Source organism: Pelobates fuscus, chromosome 2 (genome assembly GCF_036172605.1).
Source record: "Pelobates fuscus isolate aPelFus1 chromosome 2, aPelFus1.pri, whole genome shotgun sequence".
Lineage (NCBI taxonomy): Eukaryota > Metazoa > Chordata > Amphibia > Anura > Pelobatidae > Pelobates > Pelobates fuscus.
This window is the reverse complement of record NC_086318.1, coordinates 258,986,260-259,013,850: the sequence shown is the minus strand read 5'-3', so window position 1 is coordinate 259,013,850 and position 27,591 is coordinate 258,986,260. Positions and strand designations below refer to the sequence as shown.

The window sequence follows — 27,591 nt, the reverse complement described above, 5'->3', positions numbered from 1 at the left end:
CACTTAGTAACCCAGCCAGCCTCGCTCTCGGCCTGCTCCAGCTCTGTGTTTGTTGTTTGGCAGCATTTCAAAAGAAAGGGAGGTGGCGTGGGCGGGCACGGAATGACCGTTAGTGCGCACGCGCGCAGAGTGTCGACAACGCAAAGTAAATAGAGAATTTGGGATTACAACAGCTAGTGACGTCACGAACCCTTTCTTCCCTCCCCATCAACATCAGTGAAGGCGGCGGTGCTGGCTTTAGTAGTGCTGTCGGAGCTTCTCTCGCTGAGCTCCTGTTTTGCCTTATCCCCGCGAGGGGAGGAAGGAGTTAAGTCTCAAGTTGTTTTGAGCTTTTTGGTAGGGGGTTGCTCTGGTGACTGAGAGCGCAGCCAATCAGCGAGGCCGCTCCCCTCCCCCCAGCCGTCCCTCGCTCTCCTCCCTCCCGGGAGTTGTGCAGTTCAGGGAAGCGAGAGGCGATGCACTTAAAGAAATTCACCTCCCGTCAATTCCAAGTAGGGCGTTCCGTGCATGTCTGCCGCAATCCTTTGCCGACACCGCGCTCCCTCCAGCCCGCAGCGCCCTGAACCCCCGCCTCCCTGTGCCCGCCCGCCTGCCTGCCGTGTGACGCGGACCCCGGCCGCCCTGTGACATCGGATTGCTGTCTGTGTGGCTGTCATGTCGTCCACCGCGGTGGCCATGTCTCGGAGGCAGTCGTGCTACCTGTGTGACCTGCCCCGCATGCCTTGGGCCATGATTTGGGACTTCACCGAGCCCGTGTGCCGGGGCTGCGTCAACTACGAGGGCGCCGACCGCATCGAGTTCGTCATCGAGACCGCCCGACACCTGAAGCGAGCGCATGGCTTCCAGGAGGGCCGCTCTCCGGGGCCCCCGCCCTCCAGCTCGGCCAAGCCGCCGCTGTCCAAGGAGATGGCGCAGATCGGGCACTCGGTGGTGGGAGCGGAGAGCATTCCCAGGAGCGCGCAGCCGCCACAAACTTTGGATCGATACCCGCTGGAGAGGCCGCCGCCCCGCCTCACCTCGGATTACAGTGTGGGGGGGAGGCAGGTTAACGGCATCCTCCTCCCGAACGGATACCCCAAGTCGGATGACCCGCTGGAGCTGAACCGGCAGAGCCCCAACCTGCGCAGGACTAGTGCCGTGCTGCCCGCCCTCGGGGCCCTCATGAACGGCTCGCCCATGGGCTCGGTCAGCGGCCGGGCTGCCGCGATGGGAATCCCCGCGGCCTCGCTGGTGGCAGCCACCACCTCCACCGATATGGGCGGCAAGCGGCCCGGCTCCGTGTCCAGCAGCGAGCACGATGGCAAGGAGAAACAGCGGGCGGACAGCTACTCCGAGCTGGGGGAGAGCCACAAGGCCAGGGCTGACGAGTGGATCAGCAAGCCCAAGACGGTTAGGGACACCCTGATGGCCATGCAGCACAGCCTCTCACCGTTTGATGCCAAATTCAAGAAGGAGGCGGCAGCTGGGAGGGTGATGGGCTATGACTCCGGTAACCCTGCATCTAAATCGGGTATGATGACCTTTTTATCCCATGCACGTGCGGCGCCCAGGTTTAATGTCCCCGTAACCTCTGGGTGCACCTCTGGGTATGAGGGGTGAGCTGTATGGGCACATTGCATGGAGCCACCTAGTAAGCATGTCTATTGCAACTTTTAATGAAATGGATAGAGGGATTAGGTACGAGCTGGGCAGGAAAGTGTAGTGCCAAATCATGAGTGTCCTAAAATAAAGAGGTAAATCTGCTGAGTGCAATCCACTGATGCAACAGTAAAATGTCCATTGGGAGTTAGACTCCATGTCAGGCCTTCTTAAATCAAATAGCCATGGCCGCCTTATATAATTGATACAAACTTAAATCCACGGTTGTGCAGATAGTTTGATGCAAAGGCTAAGTTAATGCAGCATTATCATTATGTAACTTGTTAGACTAATATATAATATATATATATTTTTTTTTAATTGGTCTGGGTCCCTTTTGATCCTTCACTAAAACTTGAATGGCTAGTTAACTGTGCCTTTAAAGGAATTTCTAATTTTTCGGCCAAAAGGCATGTTGTAACTTGTTTGGGACAAATTAAATGGCTACATGTGTAATTTCACATAAGTTTGTTAAACAATCTTGTTTTATTGTAAATATACATAATCAGTGTAGTTTGCTTGTGCAACTCACTGATTTTACTTTAGTGCTGAATTGCAATTCCGTCATCCTTTCACCTGAAAGGTGCTTTTGTATGTAGTTGGACTTTAAGAAAACGCCAAACATCATAACCACTTCAGCCCACTATAGTGGTTATCGTGCCCTGCCTCCCTCCCCTGTAATGTTTAAATACATATAATATATTTTTAATGGTTTGAACTTTTACTGGGTACCTCTTCCTGTAGCCTCCATGTGAGCCAGAAGCTATTGCATAAGAGCTTCCATTAGCTCTCCTGAGCCAGCTCATTAGCTTGCAAGTGTTACTGACTGCAGAAGTGGCCGGTACCAGTGCCTGATGGACCACAGGTAAGGATTCAAAAGGACCACTATAGGCACCCAGACCACTTCAGCTTAATGAAGTGGTCTGGGTGCCAGGTCCAGCTAGGTTTAACCCTCTTTGCAGTAAACATAGGTTTACCTATGGGTTAATCCAGCCTCTAGTGGCTGTCTCATTGAGAATGCTTTCCTATGAGACTGGCTGAATGCGTGCAGCTCTTGCCGCGCATGCGCATTCAGCCAGGGACGTCAGAAGAGGGAGGAGAGTCCCGGCGCTGGAAAAAAAGCTAAGGGATTAATCCCTTCCTCCCCCTTCAGCGCCCTGAGGGTGGGGGGACCCTCAGGGCACTATACTGGTCCTTTAATAAAAATGGAATACTTTGTGGTGTGCCAGGGCACTCCTGGAACCATAACCACTACAGTGTGTACCTTTTTAAGGAGTTGAAAGAAACTATGTCAACTGACACTCCCTGCCAATAAATGTTCTAAAAAGTTTCCCAAAACTGTACCAGAACTTCCAGATTAGGTCATTTGAGGACAGTAGGCACCAGAGGACCATAACTACAGTGGATTTGGTGTTACAGTGCTCCCAGTACTGTCGTATGGGGTTAGTTAAAATTAAGTTTAAAACCGTTTTACTTAATATTTGTGCAGTTAAATACTTTTAAGATGCCAAGACTCCCTATGGTGAAATCCCATACAGTATATATGCAAAATACTGCACAATGGTGGTATCCTATGTGCATTTTATGCATGCGCGATGCCCTAAGAACGAAATGACAGCTGGCAGGATGCTGCTGGTAAAGCTCCATCATTTGCTTGAAATTGACTTTGTCTTGGGAATGCAGGCCAAGGTGTTGGTGTGTTTTTATTTATATTTTCTCCATATGACGTTTCTAGTTCAAAAGTCAAGCATAGCTGAAATTTGTGACTTCGTTCTGGTATTTGCTGTTATCCCCCTTACATACTCCTGGTAGCAGATGTTTTGATGCTTGTGCTTGCTTACAGACTGCTTCATTCACAACTTTGTAGATTGTGTTGTCAGACATGCGTGCGCACACAGTAACTCTGGTTCTTAATGGTAAGCAGTAGGTGAGGACTTGTATAATGTGTTTCAGAGGTAATGCTGGCATATTTACCATGATTATTTATTTTTTTTATACCTTTTTTTTAAATAAACACTTTATATGCAGGGAGACGAGGGGACCTTCTTGCACATTATGTTCGTGACGCTTAACCTAGCGTTACATACACACTGTCTAGTTATTTACATATTTTTATGTGTGGGCATGCAGCGAACTAGCTACTCTCACAATGACAGGACTGGTCTAAACAAATTTTACAAATTTACCTCTGGTGAGTTTACCATGCACCCTCCAGGCTTATTGTGCTCAGTAATTTTTTAAATATCTGCTCAGTAACTGAAATTTAAATTGCTGGTTTAAACTACAGTGCTATGAAAATGTATTTCCTCTAGTTTTGTTTATTCTGATTTCAGGCAAGACAAAGAGAATTAAACATAAAATGCAGTTAACCCCTTAAGACCGGAGGGCGTACAATTCCGTCCTTTTTTAAGCGGCTCCGTTTTTTTTTTTTACTTAACCGGTCGTCGGCGATCGCGGTTGGGGGGGACTCCCAGGGAGCTCCCCGTGGCATGTCTGCCCTCTTCAGCCCCCACTCCCCCCCCCCCCCCCCCGGGCCATGTGAGAGTGAGGTCCTTGCGAGGACCTCACAATCACATGGCCAGTATAGCTGGCTGCAGCAATGCCAGCAGGGGGACTAACTGTAATGACAGTCCCCCTGCTGGCTGGAAATAAAATAAAATTGATTAATCAGTGTAAAAAAAGTGTGTGTGTGTGTGTGTGTGTGTGTGTGTGTGTGTGTATATATGTATGTATATATATATATATATATATTCAAATTACACGTAGACTGATACTGATTAAAGATTGTTATATATTATATCATGTAAAAAAATAATTAAAAATACATTATTAAAAAATATATAGATGTATGTTATTTCGTTCTAACTGTATTGTGATATTAATATATATATATTTATATCAAAATACACGTAGAATGAAATAATATATATCTATATACGTATAATATCACTATATATAAATAAAAATATAAAAAAAAATATATGTATGTATATACATATATTAATTCTACACATATTTATGTAATATTTTTACATAATTAGGTATCTTAATTAATTACAATTAGCGGGACCTGCCTGACAACCCATGCCGAAAGTATAGGGAATTTAATTTGCTAGCACTATATTTAACTCTATAACTTTCCAAGACACCATAAAACCTGTGCATGGGGGGTACTGTTTTAATCGGGAGACTTCGCTGAACACAAATATTAGTGGTTCAAAACAGTAAAATGTATTACAACGATGATATCGTCAGTAAAAGTGATTTTTTTTTTGCATTTTTCACCCACAAACAGCACTTACACGGACGATATTATTGCTGTGATACTTTTTACTGTTTTGAAACACAAATATTTGTGTTCAGCGAAGTCTCCCGAGTACAACAGTACCCCTCATGTACAGGTTTTATGGGGTTTTCAAAAGTTACAGCGTCAAATATAAGGCTTGTGTTTCACATTAAAATTCGCCAGATTGCTTGCGTTGCCTTTGTGACTCTATGGTAGCCCAAAAATGAAAATTACCCCTATGGTGGCATACCATTTGCAATAGTAGACAACCCAAGGTATAGCAAATGGGGTATGTCCAGTCTTTTTTAGTAGCCACTTAGTCCCAAACACTGGCCAAAATTGGCGTTTTTTGCTTTTTTCACACACAAACAAATACTAACACTAACTTTGGCCAGTGTTTGTGACCAAATGGCTACTAAAAAAGACTGGACATACCCCATTTGCAATACCTTGGGTTGTCTACTATTGCAAATGGTATGCCATTATGGGTGTAAATTTAAATTCCTGGGCTACTATACAGTCTCAAAGGCAACGTGACCAATCTGGCGAATTTCAATTTCAAATGTAACGTGCTATATTTCCCAAAACACCATAAAACCTGTACATAGGGGGTACTGTTTTACACGTGAGACTTTGCTGAATACAAATGTGTATTTTATTGCAGTAAAAGCAAACTGTATTATGACATTGACAGGTAAAATGTCATGTGGAACTAAAAAAATAAAATTTCTTATTTTCTCCCATGTTTTTCATATTAAATTATGTTTCATAGCTAAATATTTGATATTAAATGAAAGCCCTGTTTCCCCTGAATAAAATTATATATAATAAGGGGGGGTGCATTTAATATGAACGAGGTGAATTACGGTTGGACAGACATATAGCGCAAATGCCAGGTTTTGTTTACGTTTTGTTTTGTTCATAAAACTAGAGGCTGGATTAACCCTGCAGTGTAAGCATAGCCGTTTCTCTGAAACTATATTTTCAGCTGCTAGGGGGACCCCCCCCTCCCCCCCCAATTCATTCATTCTCAGGTGTACATGGTTTAAAGGATACTATAGTTGTCAAAAAAAATGTTTTTGGTGTTTTAGATCATGCCCCTGCCGTCTCACTGCTAAATTTTAAGCCATTTAGGAATTAAATTACTGTTTATGCAGCCCTATCTGATTGAAAATGAAACCATTTTGTTTTCATGCATTCTGCATCAGTCACAGCCAGGGGAGGTGTGGCTAGGCCTGCATAAACAAACTAGTGATTTAACTCCTAAAAGGCATTGGATTTAGCAGTGAAACTTCAGGTGCATGCTTTATACACCAAAACTGCCTTATTAAGCTAAAGCAGTTTTGGCGACTAGTGTCCTTTTTAATCATTGCCATGTTGGGTAACTGTGGCGGACTGCCTGGCACCCCGACTGGGTACCTATGCCAATCGTGCTTCCTAGTATTTGAGTACCATAAGCACCGCACCGTAGTCCCCTTAGCTGCTGCAGCTTGGCTAGGGTCTTGCCATCCCTTCACACCCTGGACCAACAACTGGATCCAGCTCCCAGTGGGAAGACCTCTACTCCAAGAGAGTAACACAGGTATAGCTGTTTCAGATTCAGCTCACAGATTGACTTTCTTTCAGTTAATGGTTCCTTCAATGACAAGTCTTTCAGGACCAAAGGTAGCAAACAATCCAGGCATCAGTATACCGCCACCATGTTTGACTGTTGGTACGTAAGACATTGTTCTGAAATACTATGTTGAATTATGAATGCTGGCACTAAAGTGGCCTGCATTTTACTAGATGTTTTTTTTTTGGGTGGAGTTTTTTGCCATGTTCAGGTGAATACTCTCAAGTCAATCAGACCATTTCCTCTCTGGTGTGGCCTTGGTGCAGTTGTCCTATCAATTTAGTCATTCAAATAAAAAAAAATTCTGCATAATAGCCATGCTTATTTTAAAGTGCTAAACATACCTCCAGTGAATGTCAGCCACTGGAGACTTCCACTGCACAGACAAGTTAACACGTGACCTTGAAAGTCAATGCTTTCCTATCAGGAAGCTTGGATGAGTGTGCATTGGTTCCATCTACAATGCTCCCCTATGAAGAGAATTAATTGGACCATGTTTGAGGTAGGCTTTGTACTCCTGGGAAGAGTCACCACTGTTTCAAGTTTCTCTAATTGGATATTATGATGTTCACTTGAGTCCCATTGTCTTTGAAATTTAAAATTTTCCTTTTAAATAATCCTGGAATTAATTTTGATCTCTCCAAATTTGGGACCTTGATAATTCTTCATAATGATTGTCAAGGTTCTAATAGTGCTGGCAGTAATCAAGCCTTGGTTTGTCTTCTCTAAAGTCAATGATCAATTGACTATCAACTATGTAATCCTAACACTATAATATTCTACTCACTCTTCAGGACCTCTCTAAATGACTTTTTTTTTTTTTTTTTTTTTTTAAATGTGTTTTTGTTTATTCTTCAGCACCGAAACTTGCACATTGCTGCTGCCCACTCTGTCTTTTTGCAGGCGTCTCCTCTTTGTCTTTCAATCCAGTGATAAGCATTGTAGGACATTTGGTATCCTCATGCAATATGTGAGGATGTCAAATGTCACATAAGTGTCAGTTGTAGAACTGGAAGTACTCTCTAGTGGCAACGGGCTGTGTGCAAGTTGATATTAACTGTTCCAGCTCTCCTTAAATGTCTAATCATAATGAAGACAGTTTTATCACATTCTGGTGCTGTGAATCAGAATACTGCACAGGCAGTAGAATGGAACTTGGAAATCTCAGAATGCCCGCTGAGCTTGTTAAAAAATGGCCTTGTGACAAACTCTTCTCTCCAAGTGAGTTTGCCATGAGCTCCTGGATGAGCCTGCTTGCCAGCCTCCTGCCCACAGACTATGGGCCCTGCAGGGAAACCTGTAAGACTACCAAACTTGACCGACCTTTAGCACTGATTTCATAGAACTGTTTTGGGCATAGGACCATGTGCACGGTCGGTCAAAATTATGACTTCTAGGAAATTCCTGAACTGATATGGGTGATTTTTATATATGTTGGTCACCCAGATCAGGGATATCATGTGTTTTGGGGTACTTTTGGGACTTTTAAGAAATGTTTTTCTGTGCTTGGAGATAATTGGATTAGAATTAGTACAGTTATTAATCCAATTATCTCCCAAGCAGAGGGGAGGGATTGTGTGTCATGTGTGGGAGTGACTTACATTGTAAATGTGTTAATATTGATGTGTAAGTTTGTGTCCCTGTCCCCAGCAAGGTCTATGTGGGTGTACTCCTTGCTTGGGAAACTTGCATAAAAGGCCAGTGTGCCTCTATTAAAATTCTATTCCAGCTTACACTCCAAAACTGTCGTGCTGTTTCACCTTGCAGGGGATTCAACGGGGTCCTTGTAAGGACTAGAGCTCCCAGGACTGAGTGTCTAGAGCTAATGCCCCAGTCAAGCCACGGCGACTGGGCAGAAGTGCTGCGGTTTGTCATCTGTTCCAGCTAGGAAGTGGTCCTTGGCAGAGGTAACCAGCTGGGGTAAAGGGAGCTCCGCTAAAGGCCTATTCTCCAGATGTTAAAGGGACACTCCAGGCACCCAGACCACTTCAGCTCATTGGAGTGGTCTGGGTGCCAACTCCCACTACCCTTAACCCTGCAAGTGTAATTATTGCAGTTTTTTTAAAACTGCAATATTTACCTTGCAGGGTTAAGTCCTCCCCTAGTGGCTGTCTATTAGACAGCCACTAGAGGACACTTCCTGCTTCATAGCACAGGTTTTCTGTGCTAGAGCGTCGCTGGACGTCCTCACGCTGTGTGAGGACCTCCAGCGTCGCTCTATTCCCCATAGGGAAGCATTGAAATTCATTTTCAATGCTTTCCTATGGGGTGCGCTAATGCGCATGCGCGGCATTGCCGCGCATGCGCATTAGGTCTCCTCGGCCGGCGGGCGAGATCAGTCTCGCCCACCGGCCGACGTAACCAGAAGGAGGAGCGGCGGGGGAGGAGGAAGCAGCGACGTGGGACCTGTCGCTGCCCCTGGTAAGTGACTGAAGGGGTTTTCACCCCTTCAGTAACCGGGGATTGGTGGGTGGGAGGGAGAGGGACCCTCCAGTGCCAGAAAAACGGATCGTTTTTCTGGCACTGGAGTTTCCCTTTAATGATTTGTCAGCTTTCTTTCTGAATGTCAATTGAGAAACTGCACTTGAGATTTGTACTGCTTCCTTCTCAAGTGACCTTTTTAAAGGGACACTAGTCACCAGAACAACTACAACTTAATGTACTTATTCTGGTAAATATTGCCAGTCTCTGAAGGCACTTCAATGTAAGCACAATCTTTTCAGAGAAAAGGCAGGGCTTACATTACAGCCTAGGGACGCCTCCAGTGGCCACTCAGATGGCTACTAGAGGTGCTTCCTTGGGTAGTACTGCATAGTGTGCAAAACAGATATTCAGTGTCTCCACCCTCTGCATGGAGACACTGAGCTTTCCTCATAGAGATGCTTTGGCCCCTGTTATGAATCAAAATGTGTTCTCACAAATCCTTCCGAACTCGGACAACAGCATTTGGCTGTAAGCAGCTGTACCTTGGTGGCACTAGAAGGAACTGGGTGGAGCACTGTCACTGCTCCATAGCATAGACACCCAAGTGACATGTATTTGATATTTATACATTCTACAAATTCCTTGTGTTATTCTCATGAGACTCTAAGAAAGGCAATACCTTCTGCCTTACATTTGTACATGTATACACTGAAGTTTGGTGTTTACTGCCTGGTTTCTCAGGGATTCATCAATGCACAATGTGCACTAAAAACTGATATTTTCCACATCTATGTGGATTTCTTAAAGGGAACAGTTACTTTCCATGAATTATATGCTTACCTTTTCCTCCTCTGTGTCTGACAAGTATGTTGGTGAGGACTGAAAAGTAAACTTAAACGTAGAAATCCATAATGTCCTATTCTGAGTGCCATTCCCTTGTTGACTACATCTGAATTATTGTCCCTTTGTCTGCAACTTGACATAGTATATGGAGATTATGGAACTGCAGCAATGGGTTATGTATTGATTACATGTTTAGAAAATTTTGGCATTAGCAAAACTGGAGTTGTGTATAACGCTGTTCCACTATTTCACAATTTATAAATTGGTCTCATTCCGTTTTATGTTTTTGTTTTACTCTTGTGCACCAACGTAATTTGTCTGTAATCTCCCTAGAATTGTAGCACTTAAATTAAATTTTTTTTTTTTTTTTTTTTTTAAATATACTTTTTTATAAGAGACTTCTTGTAACTTGTGACCGCATCTCTAAAATACAAAATAAAACCAGAAAGTAAAATGACACATTAGGTGTAGTAAAGAATATGTTGGCACGTATAAAGAAATAAAAAGGCAAGCACAGGAAGCACAAAACACTTTTTATACGTAAACCGTATATAATTGTCTAATGTGTTGTGTCCTGACAAGGCTGATAAGTCTTTAATATACGTTTTAAGGAAAACCGAGCATCACAGAAACTGTTCAGTTGTGCAATTTCCAAAGCTTGTTTTGCCCTTTGGGCTATGTGTACTGTTGGCCTTTTCTGCTAAATTGTACATGTCTCACATCTTAAGTCCACATTTACAACCCCTACAAAGGTGGGAATTAAAGAGTATTTAGCCCACCTTTCTTCTTCGGCTAAGTCTGATAGGGAAGCTTTCCACCACCAACTTAAAGGGACACTCCAGGCACCCAGACCACTTCTGCTCATTGGAGTGGTCTGGGTGCCAACTCCCACTACTTTTAACCCTGCAAGTGTAATAATTACCTTGCAGGGTTAACTCCACCTCTAGTGGCTGTCTACTAGACAGCCACTAGAGGTCACTTCCTGACACATAGCACAGATTATCTGTGATAGAGCGTCGCTGGACGTCCTCACGCGGTGTGAGGACCTCCAGCGTCGCTCATTTCCTCATAGGAACGCATTGAAAATCTTTTTCAATGCTTTCCTATGGGGAGCGCTAATGCGCATGCACGGCATTGCTGCGCATGCGCGCATTAGGTTTCCTCGGCCGGTGTGCAGGATCAGTCTCGGCCGACGGAGACAGTAGGAGGAGACAGCGACGAGGAACATCGTCGCTGCCTCAGGTAAGTGACTGAAGGGGTTTTCACCCCTTCAGTAACCGGGGATTGGGAGGGAGAGGATACCTCCAGTGCCAGGAAAACTGATTGTTTTCCTGGCACTGGAGTTTTCCTTTAACCTAGACCTTCTAACTAACTCCCTCTAGAGAAAATTCACTCATCAGCCTAAATCATGGGTAGGCTCACGCAAGTTGGATATAATGGTCTCACCAGTCACGTGCAGTTGCAGATCTAGATGTTCTATTACGAGTCTGGTGGGGGGTTTTCAACAATGTTTAACCCAATAATTATTTTGTTCTTAGTGGATCACAAGCATGTCTACTGATTATGCTCACCTTTTCTAAACTGACTCATTTAGTTTGTACTTGAGCCCATTTTACTGTGAGTATGAGTATGTCCCTAGCTACCCACAGCCTGGGCTAAAACACAGATTGCACCCTTGCTTCGCAATACCAATTCATATCAGCAACTGATAGGGTTAGTGTGGTCAGCTGACACTTGGTCAATCAATGCTGTCCACAGTGTCAATAACCCTAGCAGCAAAGAAGGGGCAGTCTGCTGGGGACTTTCATTTAACATTGAACCATACAAAAACCTTTTTAATACTGAATGGAATGACTGTGAAAGGGCATTCCAGACCACTATGAATACTTCATTGAAGCAGTAACAGTGCCTAGACTGTTCCTTTTTATATAAGTAGTTTGGTAGTATTTACATCCAAAACAAGTATTTGTAGTCTGGTCAGTTTATGCCTTTCAGGGGAAATCACCATTATTGGACACACCCCTCAGCTAGGAGAGTTTCATCATCTCTACCCCTTACGCAGCAATCTGTTTCAAACCATCCTGCTAATGAAAAAAAAACAAGGCAGCAGGAGAGAGAAACCAGACACCGTTGTCTGCTCTGCATGATCACACTGACCAGACTCCATCTCTTCTCCCTTTGTCAGGATGTTGCAAGGTGGAAAACATTAGAAAATATGTACCTGCTTTTTTTTTTTTTTTTTTTTTTTTTTTTTTTTTTTTTGCAGAGTGAGGCAACTTTTTTATCCAAAGCTTTTGAATATGACAGTTGTCTTAATTTTGTTGTGCATATTAAATAGGGGCATGCATTACTTTAAGATTTCATTTTTAGAATAAATTCTCACTAGCATTCTTTGTTTTGTTAACATTTTGCAGAAATGCCTGTCTTTACCCATAGATACACGAACGTCATTGAAATATTTCAAAACTCAGAATTTTATGGCCCGCTGCCACTAGTCACCTCACCCCCTTTTAAAAGGACACTGGGCACACAGACCACTTCAGCTCATTGAAGTGGTCTGAGTGCTGTGTCCCTTTTGCACCTAGTGCAGCTCTAAGTCTGCCCTCTGTCTATGCCATCAGTGGCTGGGATAAGGCAAGTAAGTAAAGGGTTTTTAATCCTTTTTTTATTTACTGGGTAGGAGGGGGTGTGAGGGAGGGATCGGGGGAGCGGCTGTGTGTGTGTGTGTGTGTATATATCGCAAGAAAATCTTTGAAAAGTACATAATAGTTTATAAACTAGGTCAAATTACATTGTACATTCCTCTCTGCTCCCTCTTACCGACCAATCTCTATTTTCAGACAGACCAGTCTACTAATGCTAGAAAAGGGACATAATTGTATATTCGCGTGAGATAGGTGAAGAGATCTTCCAACTGCACATCTGAAAATCTGTCAGACATGACCAGTGCTCTTTTCTAGAGTTCCTAGGGATAGTACACTGGTTAGATCAGTGTCCCTGTGGGTGTGGAAAGTATAAGAAAGAAGCAGCCGGTAGATCTGAAACCACAATCCTGCTGCCTGTTTTTACTTGCAGAGTGAGATTGCTATTTCATTAAAAGCTAAATGTTTTGAAGGTGACCATTGTCTCAAAGTGATGCATGTCCTGTATAATGCTGGGCAGTAATATAAACTACCTATACACAGACTTTAGGCAATAAAAAAAAAAAAAAAAAAAATCAACTTGTAGTAACCGCCGCAAATGTAAGTTAGTTTCACTAGCATACCTCCCAACAGTGGGTGAATACAGATTGGGAGAGGAACCTTAGAGTGGGTGTCACCAGTGATGCAAGTTGCTTCAGAGGTAACCTATCATGAACTGGCCCATTCAAGAAAAGTAGCGGGCCTGCTCTGAAGAACTGAAGCAGCCAGCCCCCACCTTGCATGGAGTGTTGCATCCTAGTGCCCATGTAATGCATGTGCACATGCAACATAATCAGTTCCCTGATGTCCTTTGACGAAGGACAAAATTAAATTCGGACTGTTGAGTGGCCTGCACAGAGAGCCAAACTTTTAGCTACAGTTACACTATACATACCATTGCCACCTCTTCAAGGAGAGATCTTGGGTCAGAACTGTTACTCAACGGGTATACATTTTTTTTTTTTTTTTTTTTTTTGAAAGGGTGATTTTTGTTGGGTCTGAAAGGATCACTGCAACATTGAATCTCCATCACCCCTCCAACAAGTAGAGTGAACTGAGAAATCCGCCAGACTTTTGGGGAATTGTTCTAAACCTATTCTTAAAAGTTCTGAAGCCTTTGTGTGTTTTTTATGTGGTCTCTTAAAGCGGCACTGTCATGCCGAACTTGCCTTTCTTTAATCGATTCCCGTGGCACTGAAGGGGTTAAAACCCCTTCAGCAGCTTACCTTAATCCAGCGCGGGGCTTCCGCGGCGCTGGTGACCTCTCCTCCTCCGCTGTCAGCTCCCGAGTGGAGCAGAATGCGCATGCGCTGCACGCGCATTCTAACAGTCCATAGGAAAGCATTTCTCAATGCTTTCCTATGGATGTTCTGCACGCTGGATTTGAATTTCGCATCCAGCGTCGCAGAAGCGCCTCTAGCGGCTGTCAGGAACTCAGCCACTAGAGGTTGGATTAACCCTGCTATCTGAAATGTGAAGGGTTAAAACCGGAGGGACCTGGCACCCAGACCACTTCATTGAGCTGAAGTGGTCTGGGTGACTTTAGTGTCCCTTTAAAACATAAGACAAACTAAAGACTACTTTTGTCTTATGGAGGTTTCCTACGCTTGACCAGCAGAGGAGCAAAGTGTGCTTCATTTCCGAGAAATTTTCTCACAATTCTTACCTTTCCTCAGTGTTCCCACGATGCTTCCTTTCACTTTTCCTGAACGTCCTGTCATTTAGACAGAACACCAGGGAAAGTGCCAAATTGCCGCCCAACAGAATGAGAACAGTTTCTCCATTCGTGTTAGAACGCAATTCGGGACTTTGGTTTCAAATTTCATTCAAATGAATGAAACTCCGATCCTATTCGTGCCGCGGCTGCACCTTGCAGTCGCTTAGTAGATAAGTCCCTAATACCATGGGAATTTAGGGAGTTATCTACCAAAAGGCTAAAAAACCTAAATTGGTCTTTTAGACAAATTTACTAATATTAAGTAAAGATTACTTTGTATTAGTAAATTCTGCCCCTACTCGCTATATCGCGAGTAGGGGCATGTTAATGGCTGTTCACTGTTAAAAACCCAACAACAAAAACCCCTAGTGCCCCATCAGTGCCGTGCGAGTGGGGGCAATTAAACTGAAGTTCGACCTAGAGCCGCTCCCCTCCTCTCCCTCCCTCCCCCCCCCCCCTTATAAAGCCTTCCCACGCCCTGCAATTAGGCATTTGCCTGTCACAGCACTCTGTTTGGCGTGTGGGAAAATTCCAAAGAACTCCCACACTGTGTAAAATTACTAGCTCTCTGAATTCCAAGCCAAGCAATCAGAGTGCTCTCAAATTGCAGGGCGTGGAAAGCCTTTCCCCGCCATGCGGAGCTCAGTGGTGTGGAGTTTTTTTTTTTTTGTTTTTTTTTTTTGCTCTGGTGTTTTATTTTTTACAAGTTCGGGTATCATGGCTTCTATTTGCCCTTTCTTGGGGCTGAAAATTGAAGATTTTAGAAAGAAAGAAGACCTCAAATTGTGGGTGGTGGTTGTGTTTTTTTTTTTTTATTTCAACCTCCCTTATGCTTTCATGGGGGATCATATTGACCCTCCATAGAGTGAGGGAGGTCATGGGGGCTTAGGAAGGCACTGCTACCTGCTGCTTCTAATTTTACAAGGAGCGCCTGTAGCTCCTTTCTTGTAATAAACTGAGAAGAAATGAACGCCGATATTCGGTGTTTGTTTGTTCGTCTGACATTTCTATTCATTCATTCGTCTTTCTGACGAATGGATGAAATTCCTGTCGCATGCCCAAGTGTTTAACTGGGCATGCGTGGGAATTTCACAGCGCTATCTAATGTGGGCAAATGCCGTTTCCCACAGGGCCTTCATCTACCCAAACAAAGATGGTGGTGCCCAGAACCTTGGTCCGGGCAGAAAATAGTTTAATATGGGGTGCTTGGGGACATTTGGGGGTGACTAGGGGGTCAGTTAGATGTAGTGGAGGGGGGAGGAGGTTTAAAAAATAAAAACAGGATTCGTCCATGACAGTGCCGCTTTAATGTATGAGAGCTTTGCCTGGTTGGCAGTTTATAAAAAGTGACCCGATTTGAATAAAACTTAACTTTTTAAAAGGGATACTGTAACTACCAAAACCACTTCATGTAGTGATTTTGGAGTTTAGATCATGTTCCTGCAGTCCAACTGTTCAAATCACTGCTATTTAGGCGTGAAAGCACTTTGTTTATGCAGCCATAGGCACACCACACCTGCCTGTAATCTTCAGTCTTACATATTTCCTGTAAAGAGATTGCATGTTTAAAATCAATCTTTTTGATTTAAAAAACTTTTTCTGTTGGCTTACCCGCAGCAAGGCTATACAAATACATTTAATTTTTGCCTGACGCCTGGATTACATGTCAGCCGATATAAATTCAACACTATATTAGAGGGATACTCTAAGAACCAAAAATACCTTTAACCCCTTAAGGACACATGACATGTGTGACATGTCATGATTCCCTTTTATTTCAGACGTTTGGTCCTTAAGGGGTTAATATAATGAAGCAGTTTTATCGTATAGAATAGATCATGTCCCTGTAGTCTCACTGCTCAATTCTCTCCCAGTTAGCAGTTAAAGCACTGTTTCTGTTTATGCAGTCGTATCCACACCTTCCCTGACTGTGACTCACATTGCCTGCATGAAGGAAAAAAATGCTTTCACTTTCAATCTGTTAAAAGAGCAGGAGTTATGAAATTCTAACTTAAACTGAATATGCAGTAAAGGAGGTTTAAATATTATTCACAAGAGATAAAGTGCAGGCAAGTAAACTGGATTCCAAAAAGTGTTACTGGCACAAATCCCACACAAAATAAAATGTGACACATTAAGAAACGGGTGTCCAACCTTTTGGCTTCTCTGGGCCGCATAGAACAAAGAGGAATGGGCTGCAAATATTTTATTTTTTTATATATATATATATATATATATATATATATACACACACAGAATCCAGCGCACTCGCTTATTAACTAAACAGCGATTTCAAATCTTAGAGATTATAATAGTTTTATTTAAAAACACCTCACCTAGGCAAAAAATGATGGGGGTTTAGTTACATTATATGATCATACATTGCATAAGCCTGCCAACTACGTCAAAGTACCCCATATTCGGCAGGTCCTATCCTAGTAGCAGCCTAATGCTTGCTCTTATGAGATTAATCCACTTACTTGGGAAATACTTCCTTACTGGGACTCTCTGCAAGTCAAGGCTAAATAGGGTCCTGGAATGAGGCACCTGTAACAGGGAGGGGTGCAAAACCAAGGAGTTGGCCTGGGACTCCCAAATATATATATATATATATATATATATATATATATATATATATATATATATTTGATTAGTAGAGAAGACCCTTCTTTTGCTTTTGTGGGATTGCGATATTTAAGGATACCAAATAAGGGAGCTATCTACTGAACGCACACAACATATACAGTCACACACAATCACAAAACCACACGAGCATATGCAGACCAATACACACATACGCACATACCCACACATAATTACTGATATACACACATATTTAGTAATTAAGAGGTATACCCAGTCTCCCTACCTTGCTCTGGGAGGGCTGAAGCGGGTCTTTTCCCTGGTGCCTAGTTGTTCTCTCTGCTCATCCTGCACAGGTCCCTTGTGTTTCCAGTGTGATGCCGGAAATTACGTCCTATCCAAGTAGCCGGCTCACAGTAGGGCGCGCGCGAGGGAGCTATGCAGGAACTGCACAGTAAGTAACGGGCTCCTGGCTCTCTTGTTGCCAGGATGGCATGCATCTAGGCTGGATTACAAGTGGCTTAGGGCCACATGTGGGCTGTGTGTTGGACATGCTTGCCTTAAGATAAAGTGTATGTAAATACATAGAAGTATGACAATTCTTAAATACCTCTGAATAGAACAAATTCTCACAAGGAGCATGTAATGAGAACACAGGTAATATACAAATATAGTGCAGTATTTATTAATACATGTAAATTCATAAAATAACAGAACACACTCACAAATAAAACTGCACAAAATAAATTGTGCTAAAATAGCATGTCCCAATAATTCCAGTCTGGAAGTCTGTCTTAACCCCCTTCTTCCATGCTGAAAGGATTACAAGTAATGATAGTGCAATCCAAAATTCTAAAGGTATTATGTGGAGTCTAATCGCTCCACTCAAATCCTTTTGCCTATAGAGATTTTTTTAAGAGATTATCTTCTTTAAATCCCCCATACAATGAGTTGATTGGCTGATTGCAAACACACTGTCATCTTCCTGACCATACCTAAGGCTTAGGAGCAATTATGGAATTTTAACCCCTTAAGGACGCCGTCCTTCCCACTTACCCGGTCGCCGGCAATCCCGGGGACTCCCCTGGCAGCCCAGGGAGTCCTTTTCGGCCCCCCAGGGCCATGTGATCACGAGGACCTCGCAATCACATGGACGGCATAGCTGTCCTTTTCAACAGTGTCAAATTAAATTTATATATACTTAGATCATATATATATATTATATTATCTAAGTGTGTGTGTATATACAGTCTTTTACAGACAGAAACGTCGACTGGAACATTGTGTGAATTTGTAATTGCTCAATAAAGCAACAGATGAAATTTACCTTGAAAGACTCCTGAGTGCTCTCTACTGGTATCGTATACAATTTGGTTGGAGACCGCACCGGAGCATTAAAAGACCGGGAGCATTGAGTGCTGGGACGTGTGTGTGTGTGTGTGTGTGTGTGTGTGTGTGTGTGTATGTGTATGTGTATGTGTGTGTGTGTATATGTATATATACTGTCCAAGTGTATTTTAATAATATATAATTATATATAAATCTGAAAATACACGTAGATTATTGAATATATATAATTATTATCATTATATATTTATATATAATTATGTAAAATTAATATATCAAATTACATGTTGAATAAAATATCTATATACATAAGTAAATATGTATCACACAACCCAGGCCAAAAGTCCAGGGAATTTAATTTGCTAGCACTGTATTTAACCCTGTAACTTTCCAAGACTTCATAAAACCTGTACCTGTACTGTTTTACTCGTAAGTAAGATTTTGCTGAACACATATTAGTGTTTCAAAATAGTAAAATGTATTACAACGATATCATCGTTGGTGAAAGTGCCTTTTTTTTTTTGCATTTTTCACACACAAATTGCACTTATACGGACGATATTGTTGTGATATGTTTTACTGTTTTGAAACACTAATATTTGTGTTCAGCAAAGTCTCCTGAGTGTAATCATACCCCTCATGTACAGGTTTTGTGTTTTCAAAAGTGTTTGTGACTAAGTGGCTACTAAAAAGACTGGACATACCCCATTTGCAATACCTTGGGATGTCTACTTTTGCAAATGGTATGCCATCATGGGGGTAATTCTTATTCCTGGGCTACCATACGTTCTGAAAGGCAACGTAACCAACCATGCGAATTTCAATGTGAAAAAAATCTGAAAAATGGAACATGCTGTATTTGACCCTGTAACTTCCCAAAACATCATAAAAATTCTCCCTTTTTTTTTAATATTTTATTCATATTAAATAGTTTCATACCTAAATATTTGATGTCAAATGAAAGCCCTGTTTCCCATGAATAAAATTAAGCTACAAAATTGATAAAAGGAATAGAGCATTTTAGTTATGAAGAAAGGTTAAAAAAATGAAATCTGTTTTAGTTTGGAAAAACGGCTCCTGAGAGGAGATATAACTTCATACAAATATATTCGGGGCCAGTACAAACCTTTATCTGGAAATCTATTCATAAACAGGGCTATACATAGGACACGAGGTCACACATTTAGCCTGGAAGAAAGGAGATTTCATCTAAGGCAAAGAAAAGGTGTTTTTGTTTTTTTTTACAGTAAGAGCAATAAGGATTTGGAATTCTCTGCCTGAAGAGGTGGTTTTGTCAGTCACTACAGAAGTTTAAACTGTAATTGGATAAATACTTGCAAAAGCATAACATACAGGGATATCATTTCTAATTAGTGGGGTAATAGCTGCTTGATCCAAGGAGACATCTGACTGCTATTTTGGGGTCAAGAAGGGATGTTTTCCTAGTTTGTGGCAAAATTGGAAGCGCTTCATACAAACTTAGATAAACTTAGATAAATCACAGAATGCATATAAAATGTAAGCCCCCTGTGTATTTAGATTTCCTCTTTTTAGTTGTATTTAACAGATGTTTGAATTTGCTCTTTAACTTTTGCTTTTCTTCCTGTTTACTGCACACTTTAAGTTACATTCACTGAATTGCTTACTAATGGAATGCTGTATTTTATGCTCTTCAGGGTTATTAACTGAAGACTGCCCCTAGAGGCGTGTTAACACTGCAGTGAAAACATTGCAATATTTACAAAACTGCAATGTTTTACATTGCAAGCCTAAAATGATAAGATCACTGCACCCAGACCATGTCTTTGAGATGAAGTGGTCAGGGTGGATAAAAATGTAGAATCTAAAAATAGATTATAGTGCAAAGGTTATGCAGCATGAAACGGGGGTTGGTTATGCAAAATTTTCATTTTTCGGGATTGAATTCCAATAATCAAAGTTAATTGAGCATCTGCAGATATAAAATGCTCATTTTCACCAACCAATCTGGCATTTACCAGTACTGCTGGTAATCCGGCATTAGGAATATACAGGCAGCGTATTCTGTCTGCCACTCGCATTTCCTGTGTGTCTTGGAAAGCCGTAGGTCGCGAGTCATGTAACCTCTGACTACACTAAATGTGCAGAGTGCGAGAGGCAGACTTGATGTCTGTGCACAAGCACTGCCTTCCACTAGACCTCAGGGGGCCCTGTGGGTGCGCATTCTTGGTCTTGGGATAAATGTAGGGGATGACCTGCATCTGGGTGCAGAATAAGTGTAGGTGATTAGTAAGGTTCTGAGGGCACAGGTGGCACTGGCAATCTTTTTGGAGGCACATATTTACTGCGCTTTGGCATAAAATATAAAAATTCTGAATTTCATTTTTATTGGCATGACATACCAAGTTTACTGCTCATTGGCATGATATGCAAGGTTTATACATATAATGCGTTAATAGTATTCCCTTGCTGGAAAATTTTCACTATTGGTTAGTGATGTCCAAATGTCAGCTGGGCAGGGCAATTGCTCTCCGAGCAGCTCTAACCACTTTTCACATCTAAATGGCCAAGCTTCGCACTTTAATTCTTTCCATTCAATTGTATGTCTAACACATCTATTTTTTGTTTTTGTGTTTATCGCTGATAACGGATTGATTGCTAAAATTGCAGTATGGGCCATTGTTGTTGCAAGCCCTCTCTTAAATGCCACCTCCGGTTGCGGCATCTGTATGTTATGAGCCAGCCCGGAATAGGAATTCCAGGCTTGCTAATCTAGATTATTTGCACAGTCATTCATTGGCTTAAAGCACTCAGCTGATGCTCTCAGCCAGTGAATGATGAGTGGAATTAGTACCTTGTTTCTGCAACTCTGCAGAAACCAGATATTTCGTTAACCCCCTTAAGGATAGTGGACGTGCTATGCCGCTCTGAAAAGGGTGGACTTAAAGGGACACTAGTCAGCAGGACAACTATAGCTTAATGTAGTTGTTCTGGTGAGTATAATCATTGCCTTCATGCATTTTAATGCAAAACACTGCAAAAGGCAGTGTTTACATTGCCCCTAGGGACACCTCCAAGTTTCCACTCCTCAGATGGCCACTGGAGGTGCTTCCTGGGGCAGTTCTGCACACTAGGAAGTAGAGATCGACCAATATTGCATGTATTTTTTTTTTTTTTTTTTTTAAGAGTAGATACCAATAATCTGTGAACTTTCAGGTTGATAACTTACCGATATTGTGTACATTTACCATTTAAAACATTTTTTTTGCAATTTTATTTTATTTTTTAAGGTGCCAGTCAGAATTGGTTTTCAAGAATGTGTGTAATGCATGCAGTGAGAGTATTTGATTAGTGAATTCAGTGTTTGTGTAGTGTATATAATGAATGCAGTGTGTGTGGTGAATGTAGGGGGACACACTTATTTAAAAAAAAAAAAAAAAGTTATTCATTTTTTTTTTTTTTTGTCCCCCTCCCTGCTCTTTACCTGACTAGGGAGAGGGGATGTAACATTCCCTGGTGGGTCAGTGGCATGGACTGTGCAGTGGGGGCCCAGCAAGCTCTTCCTTGCCTTCTCAGCAGCTCCCCTGCCTAAATCTTGCGACCTGTGAGCTTTAGACCGGGGAGCTGCTGAGAAGGTAAATAAGAGCTTGCTGGGCCCCCCAAGACCACCGGGCTTGTCATGAGCAATGTGTCTTTATTGGACAATACTGATATTGCTGAAAATACCGATAATTGGTCGATCCCTAGTAGACAGCAATGCCGTTTAACGTCTCCACACACTGCATGGGGACGCTGAATTTTGAGTAGGTGCTGATTGGCCAAAACGGTGATTAACACCGCCCCTTGCTGATTTTAGCTAATACAATGCTTTCCCTGTGGGAAAGCATTGGATTGGCTAAAATGGGCAATTCTGATGTCACCAAGGGGGCGGGACAGTGCTGGCTGACCCACGTGGCGCTGGTAAAAAGGTGAGTTGGCCACCTAAATGGTGTGTTTAGCTCTATAGGGTCAGGAATACATGTTTGTGTTCCTGACCCTATAGTGTTCCTTTAAATGCTGTAGGGCAACATAGCATTTCTGCAGGATCTTTGCTTGCCCTGCTGCTCGCTACTTACCTACTTAAGCGATCGAGATTGTGGGGCTGTCTGATAACCCAGGCAGTCCCTCTGCAGCAAATCCAGCCCTTCTGGGCCATATGATTGCGATGACTTTGCAGGATTAAAAGGATAGAACATAAAGTAGTTTGGGTGACTAGTGGTTCTTTAGCAGTAATTTATTTTCCTTTTGTTTCTCCCCTCAGGCACAGTGTATTGTATTGTGGATCCCCCAGACTTTATTGTACTACTATCCTCCAAGTAGACCTCTGACACTTTAACTTTGTTTTCTCTGGCCTGAAATAGTTACATTGCTTAACTGTATAATGACATATTTTACAAGAGTTATGTTGTCTTTTCACAAGGCCATTTCATAAAAAAAAAAAAATTTTCATGGTGAATTTAAACTTCTCAAACTGTATACAGCTTAAAAACTTGACGATCTCAGACAATCTAATTCTTTCCCATAGGAAGGAGCCTATTGCTCATTGGCGGCAAAACGCTGTGCTGTGCCAATCAGCATCTCCTAATCGAGATACAGTAAAAATCAATGTCTCTATTAGAAACGTTCAGCGCCTCCATGCAGAGCGTAGTGACGCTGAATGTGTGTATCGCTGACGCAGGAAGCACTGAGTGACTGTCACTAGAGGTGTTCCTAGGCATGTGTTTATGTTAAAACGCCTGCAGGGACATACTATACACACCAGAACAACTACACTAGAGAGACACTATAGTCACCAGAACACCTACAGCTTATTGTAGTTGTTCTGGTGAGTATAGCATGGCCCTGTAGATAAAGGGCAGGTTTAACATTACAGCCTAGTGACACCTCTACTGGTCACTCAGATGGCTACTAGAGAAGACCTTGTGTATACACACTCTGTATGGGGACACTGAACTTTCCTCATAGAGGATTGATTCTGGGCATATCTATGAGGAGATGCTGAATGATCAGGGTGGCGTTTGGCTTCAACACCCGGCCCACCTCTTTGGCTGAGATTATCAGAATTTACAATCTCTGCCAATTCAATTTTTTCCTATGGGGAAGCATTGTGATGTGCTGAGATGATCACTTCTCCTTCAGCCAAGGTGGTAGATCTGGGGGTACCCAGCATAGCAGACTGGAATAAAGCTAAGATATTACTATATTAAGGGGAGCAAGGGGGGCTAGATAGATTTAACACTATAGGGTCAAGAATATATGTTTGTGTTCTTTTAAGCTGGTGATTATAGTGGCACTGTCATGCCGAACTTACCTTTCCCCAATCTATTCCTCTTCTCTTCCTCTGTCAGGATCTATTTATCTTCTGGAGGTTTCCTACGCCATGACCAGCGAAGGAGCAAAGTGTGCTTCGTTTCCGGTGGTCAGAGAAATTTTCCCATATTCCTTCGCTTTCCCCCCTGTTCCCACGATGCTTCCTGTCAGTATTGCCCAACGACCTGTCACTTAGACAGAACGCCGGCAAAACTGCCGAATTGCTTCCTTACAGAATGTGAACAGTTTCTCCATTCGTGTCAGGACGCAATTCGGCACTTTGTTCTGAATTTCATTCAAACGAATGAAACTCCGATCGTATTCATTGCCACGGCTGCATCTGCATCAGCCGTTTAGTAGAAAACTCCCTAATTCCCACGGTATGGTCTGCATCTGCATTACTTAGTATTAGTAAATTCAGCCCCTACTGGCTATACTGCGAGTAGGGGCATGTCTAGTAAACAGTGGGGGCCCTAAATAAGAATGGGGGGGGCCTAAATAACAATCAAGGTGACTAGATTTCCCCCCCAAGCACCTAGTCACCCCCACCACCGAAATAAAGTTATCCCCTACCTACCCCCCTCACCCTAAAAATAGTGAGGGGGGGAATAAAATAACAAACCTGTAAAGAAATGTTAAACTTACCATTTGAAAGGCCAAATAAAAAAACCATCATACCCGTCGAACTTAAAATAAAAAAAACAGACGAAAAAGAAATTTCATAGTGCTATCTAGTGTAGGGATTTCTTATTTTTTTTTATTATTATTTATTTATTTTTAAGCGCCGATTAATCTGTGAACTTTCAGGCCAATAGCCCATAACTTGCCGATATTCTGTACACTTACCATTTTGAATAAATTAATTCTAAAGGTAAATGCACAAAATATACATGCCACATGTAGTGGATGCAGCGTGTTTAGACAGGGGAGCTGTGTGTGTGTAGTATACGCAGAGGTGTGTGTGTGTGTGTAGTATACGCAGAGGTGTGTGTGTGTAGTATACGCAGAGGTGTGTGTGTGTAGTATACGCAGAGGTGTGTGTGTGTAGTATACGCAGAGGTGTGTGTGTGTAGTATACGCAGAGGTGTGTGTGTGTAGTATACGCAGAGGTGTGTGTGTGTAGTATACGCAGAGGTGTGTGTGTGTAGTATACGCAGAGGTGTGTGTGTGTGTAGTATACGCAGAGGTGTGTGTGTGTGTAGTATACGCAGAGGTGTGTGTGTGTGTAGTATACGCAGAGGTGTGTGTGTGTGTCTGAAGGGATGTAATTTTTGTAAAATGTAATTTGTGTATATATATATATATATGTATATTTTTTTTTTGTACCCCCTGCTTGTTACATGGCCAGGGAGGGGGGATATGACCGTCCCTGGTGGTCCAGTCGCATGTACTGAGCAGTGGAGGGCCCGCAGCAAACTGTGACTTACTTTCCCAGCAGCTCCCCAGTGTAATTCTTGCGGTCTGTGTGCCATGCGGAGCATTGCCATGGTAACCAGTGGCAACGCTCTGACGGCCGCGGGACTCGCAAGATTTACACTGGGGAGCTGCTGGGAAGGCAAGTCACAGCCTCCAGGACCACCGGGCTTGTAATGGGCCCGGCGGTCCTGGGAGGTATTATCTGATGTCTGCTACTGGCAACTGAAGCACCAGGAGCTGAAGAGGAGTGGCAGGAAGACTACTGCGGCAGTTGCGAGGGACAAGTTCAGGTAAGTAAAAACGCTCTGCATGGAGACAGTTTTCCTCATGGAGATGCACTGATTCAATGCATCTCTGAGGAGGTCCTGATTGGCATTTGGCCCCGCCACGATTTTAGCCAATCCAATGCGATTGTAATATCCTCAAAATGGCCGATTTTTAGCCAAAGGTGGTGGAGCCAATGCCGGCGGACCCACGCAGCGCTGGAAATAAGGTGAGTTTTAAACTTGTATAGGGTGGCTAAGGAGGGGGTGGGGACAAGCCACCTAAGTGGTGGGTTTAACACTAGAGGGTCAGGAATACATGTTTGTGTTTCTTTAATCAACTTTAGCAATCCCAAAAAATCTATAAAAGGAACAAGATAACTCAAACCAAAAAACTTTTAATGAGTTAATTTGAAGGTTGTAAAAGCAAGAAATGTAGGTTTTGCGATCTTAAAATTGTATGCTAGTCCAAAAAACATATTTGTTTGAATTGACACTTTATTCCATTCCTCTCTGCAGGTGCTCGTGCTGCCAGAAAACGTAAACCGTCTCCTGAGCCTGAAGGAGAAGGAGGCTCTGTTAAGATAAATGGTGATGGACAGACGTGGCTGCCAACAGCAGATGGCCTTAAGATTTCTACAATGACAAATTCTTCTTTTATATCTCAGCCTTCTACTGTATCTCCTCATTCCAACCGTACGACACCACCTGAGGCTGCTCAGAATGGCCAATCTCCAATGGCTGCTCTCATATTGGTGGCTGACAATGCTGGTAGTAGTCATGGATCGAAAGAGGGTAACCAGGTTCACTCTACAACAAGGAGAAACAGTAACAGCCCTCCATCACCTTCCTCTATGAACCAAAGAAGAATGGCTCCCAGGGAAGTGCAAAGTCAACTTCCCAGTGGAGGCCCATCATCCCATTCAGGAATGGAACAAATACACCCTCAAAGCATTCCTGACTCCTCTATAACTAACAGTGTACCTCTATGTTGCACTCTTTGTCATGAGCGTCTTGAGGACACACATTTTGTACAGTGTCCTTCTGTACCTTCTCATAAGTTTTGTTTTCCTTGTTCAAGGCAAAGTATTAAACAACAAGGTTCAACAGGAGAAGTGTATTGTCCAAGTGGAGAAAAATGCCCTCTGGTGGGATCAAACGTACCTTGGGCATTCATGCAAGGAGAAATTGCCACTATTCTTGCTGGGGATGTAAAAGTGAAAAAAGAGAGAGACTCTTGACTTTGAAAAAAATATTTTTGTCACCATGATCTGTAACTAAAATGTGTGCGTGCGTGTGTGTGTGTGCGCGTGTGTGTATATATATCCATATGTATATAATGTCTATTTCTTTCTACATATATACACACACCCGAAGGGAAACTTACACTGCATAAATATGGCTGTATAATTTTTAATTTTTCAATATATTGTTTCTATTTTTGAAAGATATGTACTTACTGATCAGGAAGGTATTCCATTTTTTTTTTTAATGTTTTGCAAGTATTTGTTCTTATCCAGTGAAAGTTCTGTGTAGGCTGTGACTTGAGATGCTTTTTAGAGCACTTGGAAAAACAAATGCTTTTAGCTGTATTTGTATGCACTTGTTAAAAATGCCAAATACATTTTTATGACCTTGTAAGATGACTCTGGTTACTTATTTATACTAATTTTCTTTGCGGTTAAGACCCTTTTTCCTTAATTGTAAAATTTAATAATTTTAAAGTGATACTGTCACTTGTGGGGTGTTTTTTGCATTGCAACAAGTGGAGGAAGAAAAATACTTGCTGTGTATTTTCTTTTCAGACAGTCATGGTTTGTAATCTCTCTCTTGTGTGTTACACTTGAGTGTGCAATACTGATCTATGGAAGTTCCTACAAGACTGCAAGATCCATCATATAATCTAGCGCATGAACAATTCGATGCTATAAATTCCAGGATGATGTATCTGCACCGCCCATGTGTTGCCACTTTTGCCAAAACTAAACTCAAATTACAAAGATTTGAGTTTTTAATATGTATTGTATCTTTATGAAAGAACTGAAGTGCTAGTGCCACTTGGTGAGTGTGATATTAACGCTCCAGGCTTGTAGCGGGAAGTAACCTTGAAAGGACAACTGTCATCAAATTTCACTTCTCATTTTTTTTTTTAAAGTTGAATAAATTTTTAAAGGGTTACTCCAAGTGCCATACCACTTCAGTGATTTGAGATGGTCATAGTGCACGGGGTCTGTATGTGCAATGTATGGCTATAAAACGTCTATGCCGGCTACTGTCTGTTTTGTGTAATAAGTATTGGTATGACGGCAGAAGATGAACTCCGCAATAGAACATAGGTAAGTTCTAGGGTTTCATTTATTTGTTTTTAATTGGGATGAGAAGTGTGGACCACCTCAAAAAGGGGTACAATAACCAAAACCAGTGTTTCATGAAACCTTTTTTTTTTTTTT

At 42.3% G+C, this 27,591-nt stretch overlaps 1 protein-coding gene across 1 annotated transcript; it reads left to right on the top strand.

Moving 5' to 3' along the window:
• The first annotated feature begins 197 nt into the window (after positions 1-197).
• On the top strand, positions 198-26,782 carry IRF2BP2 (interferon regulatory factor 2 binding protein 2). Its single transcript, XM_063443351.1, has 2 exons — positions 198-1,510; positions 25,661-26,782. The coding sequence occupies exons 1-2, from the start codon at positions 655-657 to the stop codon at positions 26,380-26,382; spliced, it is 1,578 nt and encodes a 525-aa protein (XP_063299421.1). The 5' UTR covers positions 198-654; the 3' UTR covers positions 26,383-26,782.
• Positions 26,783-27,591: the final 809 nt, after the last annotated feature.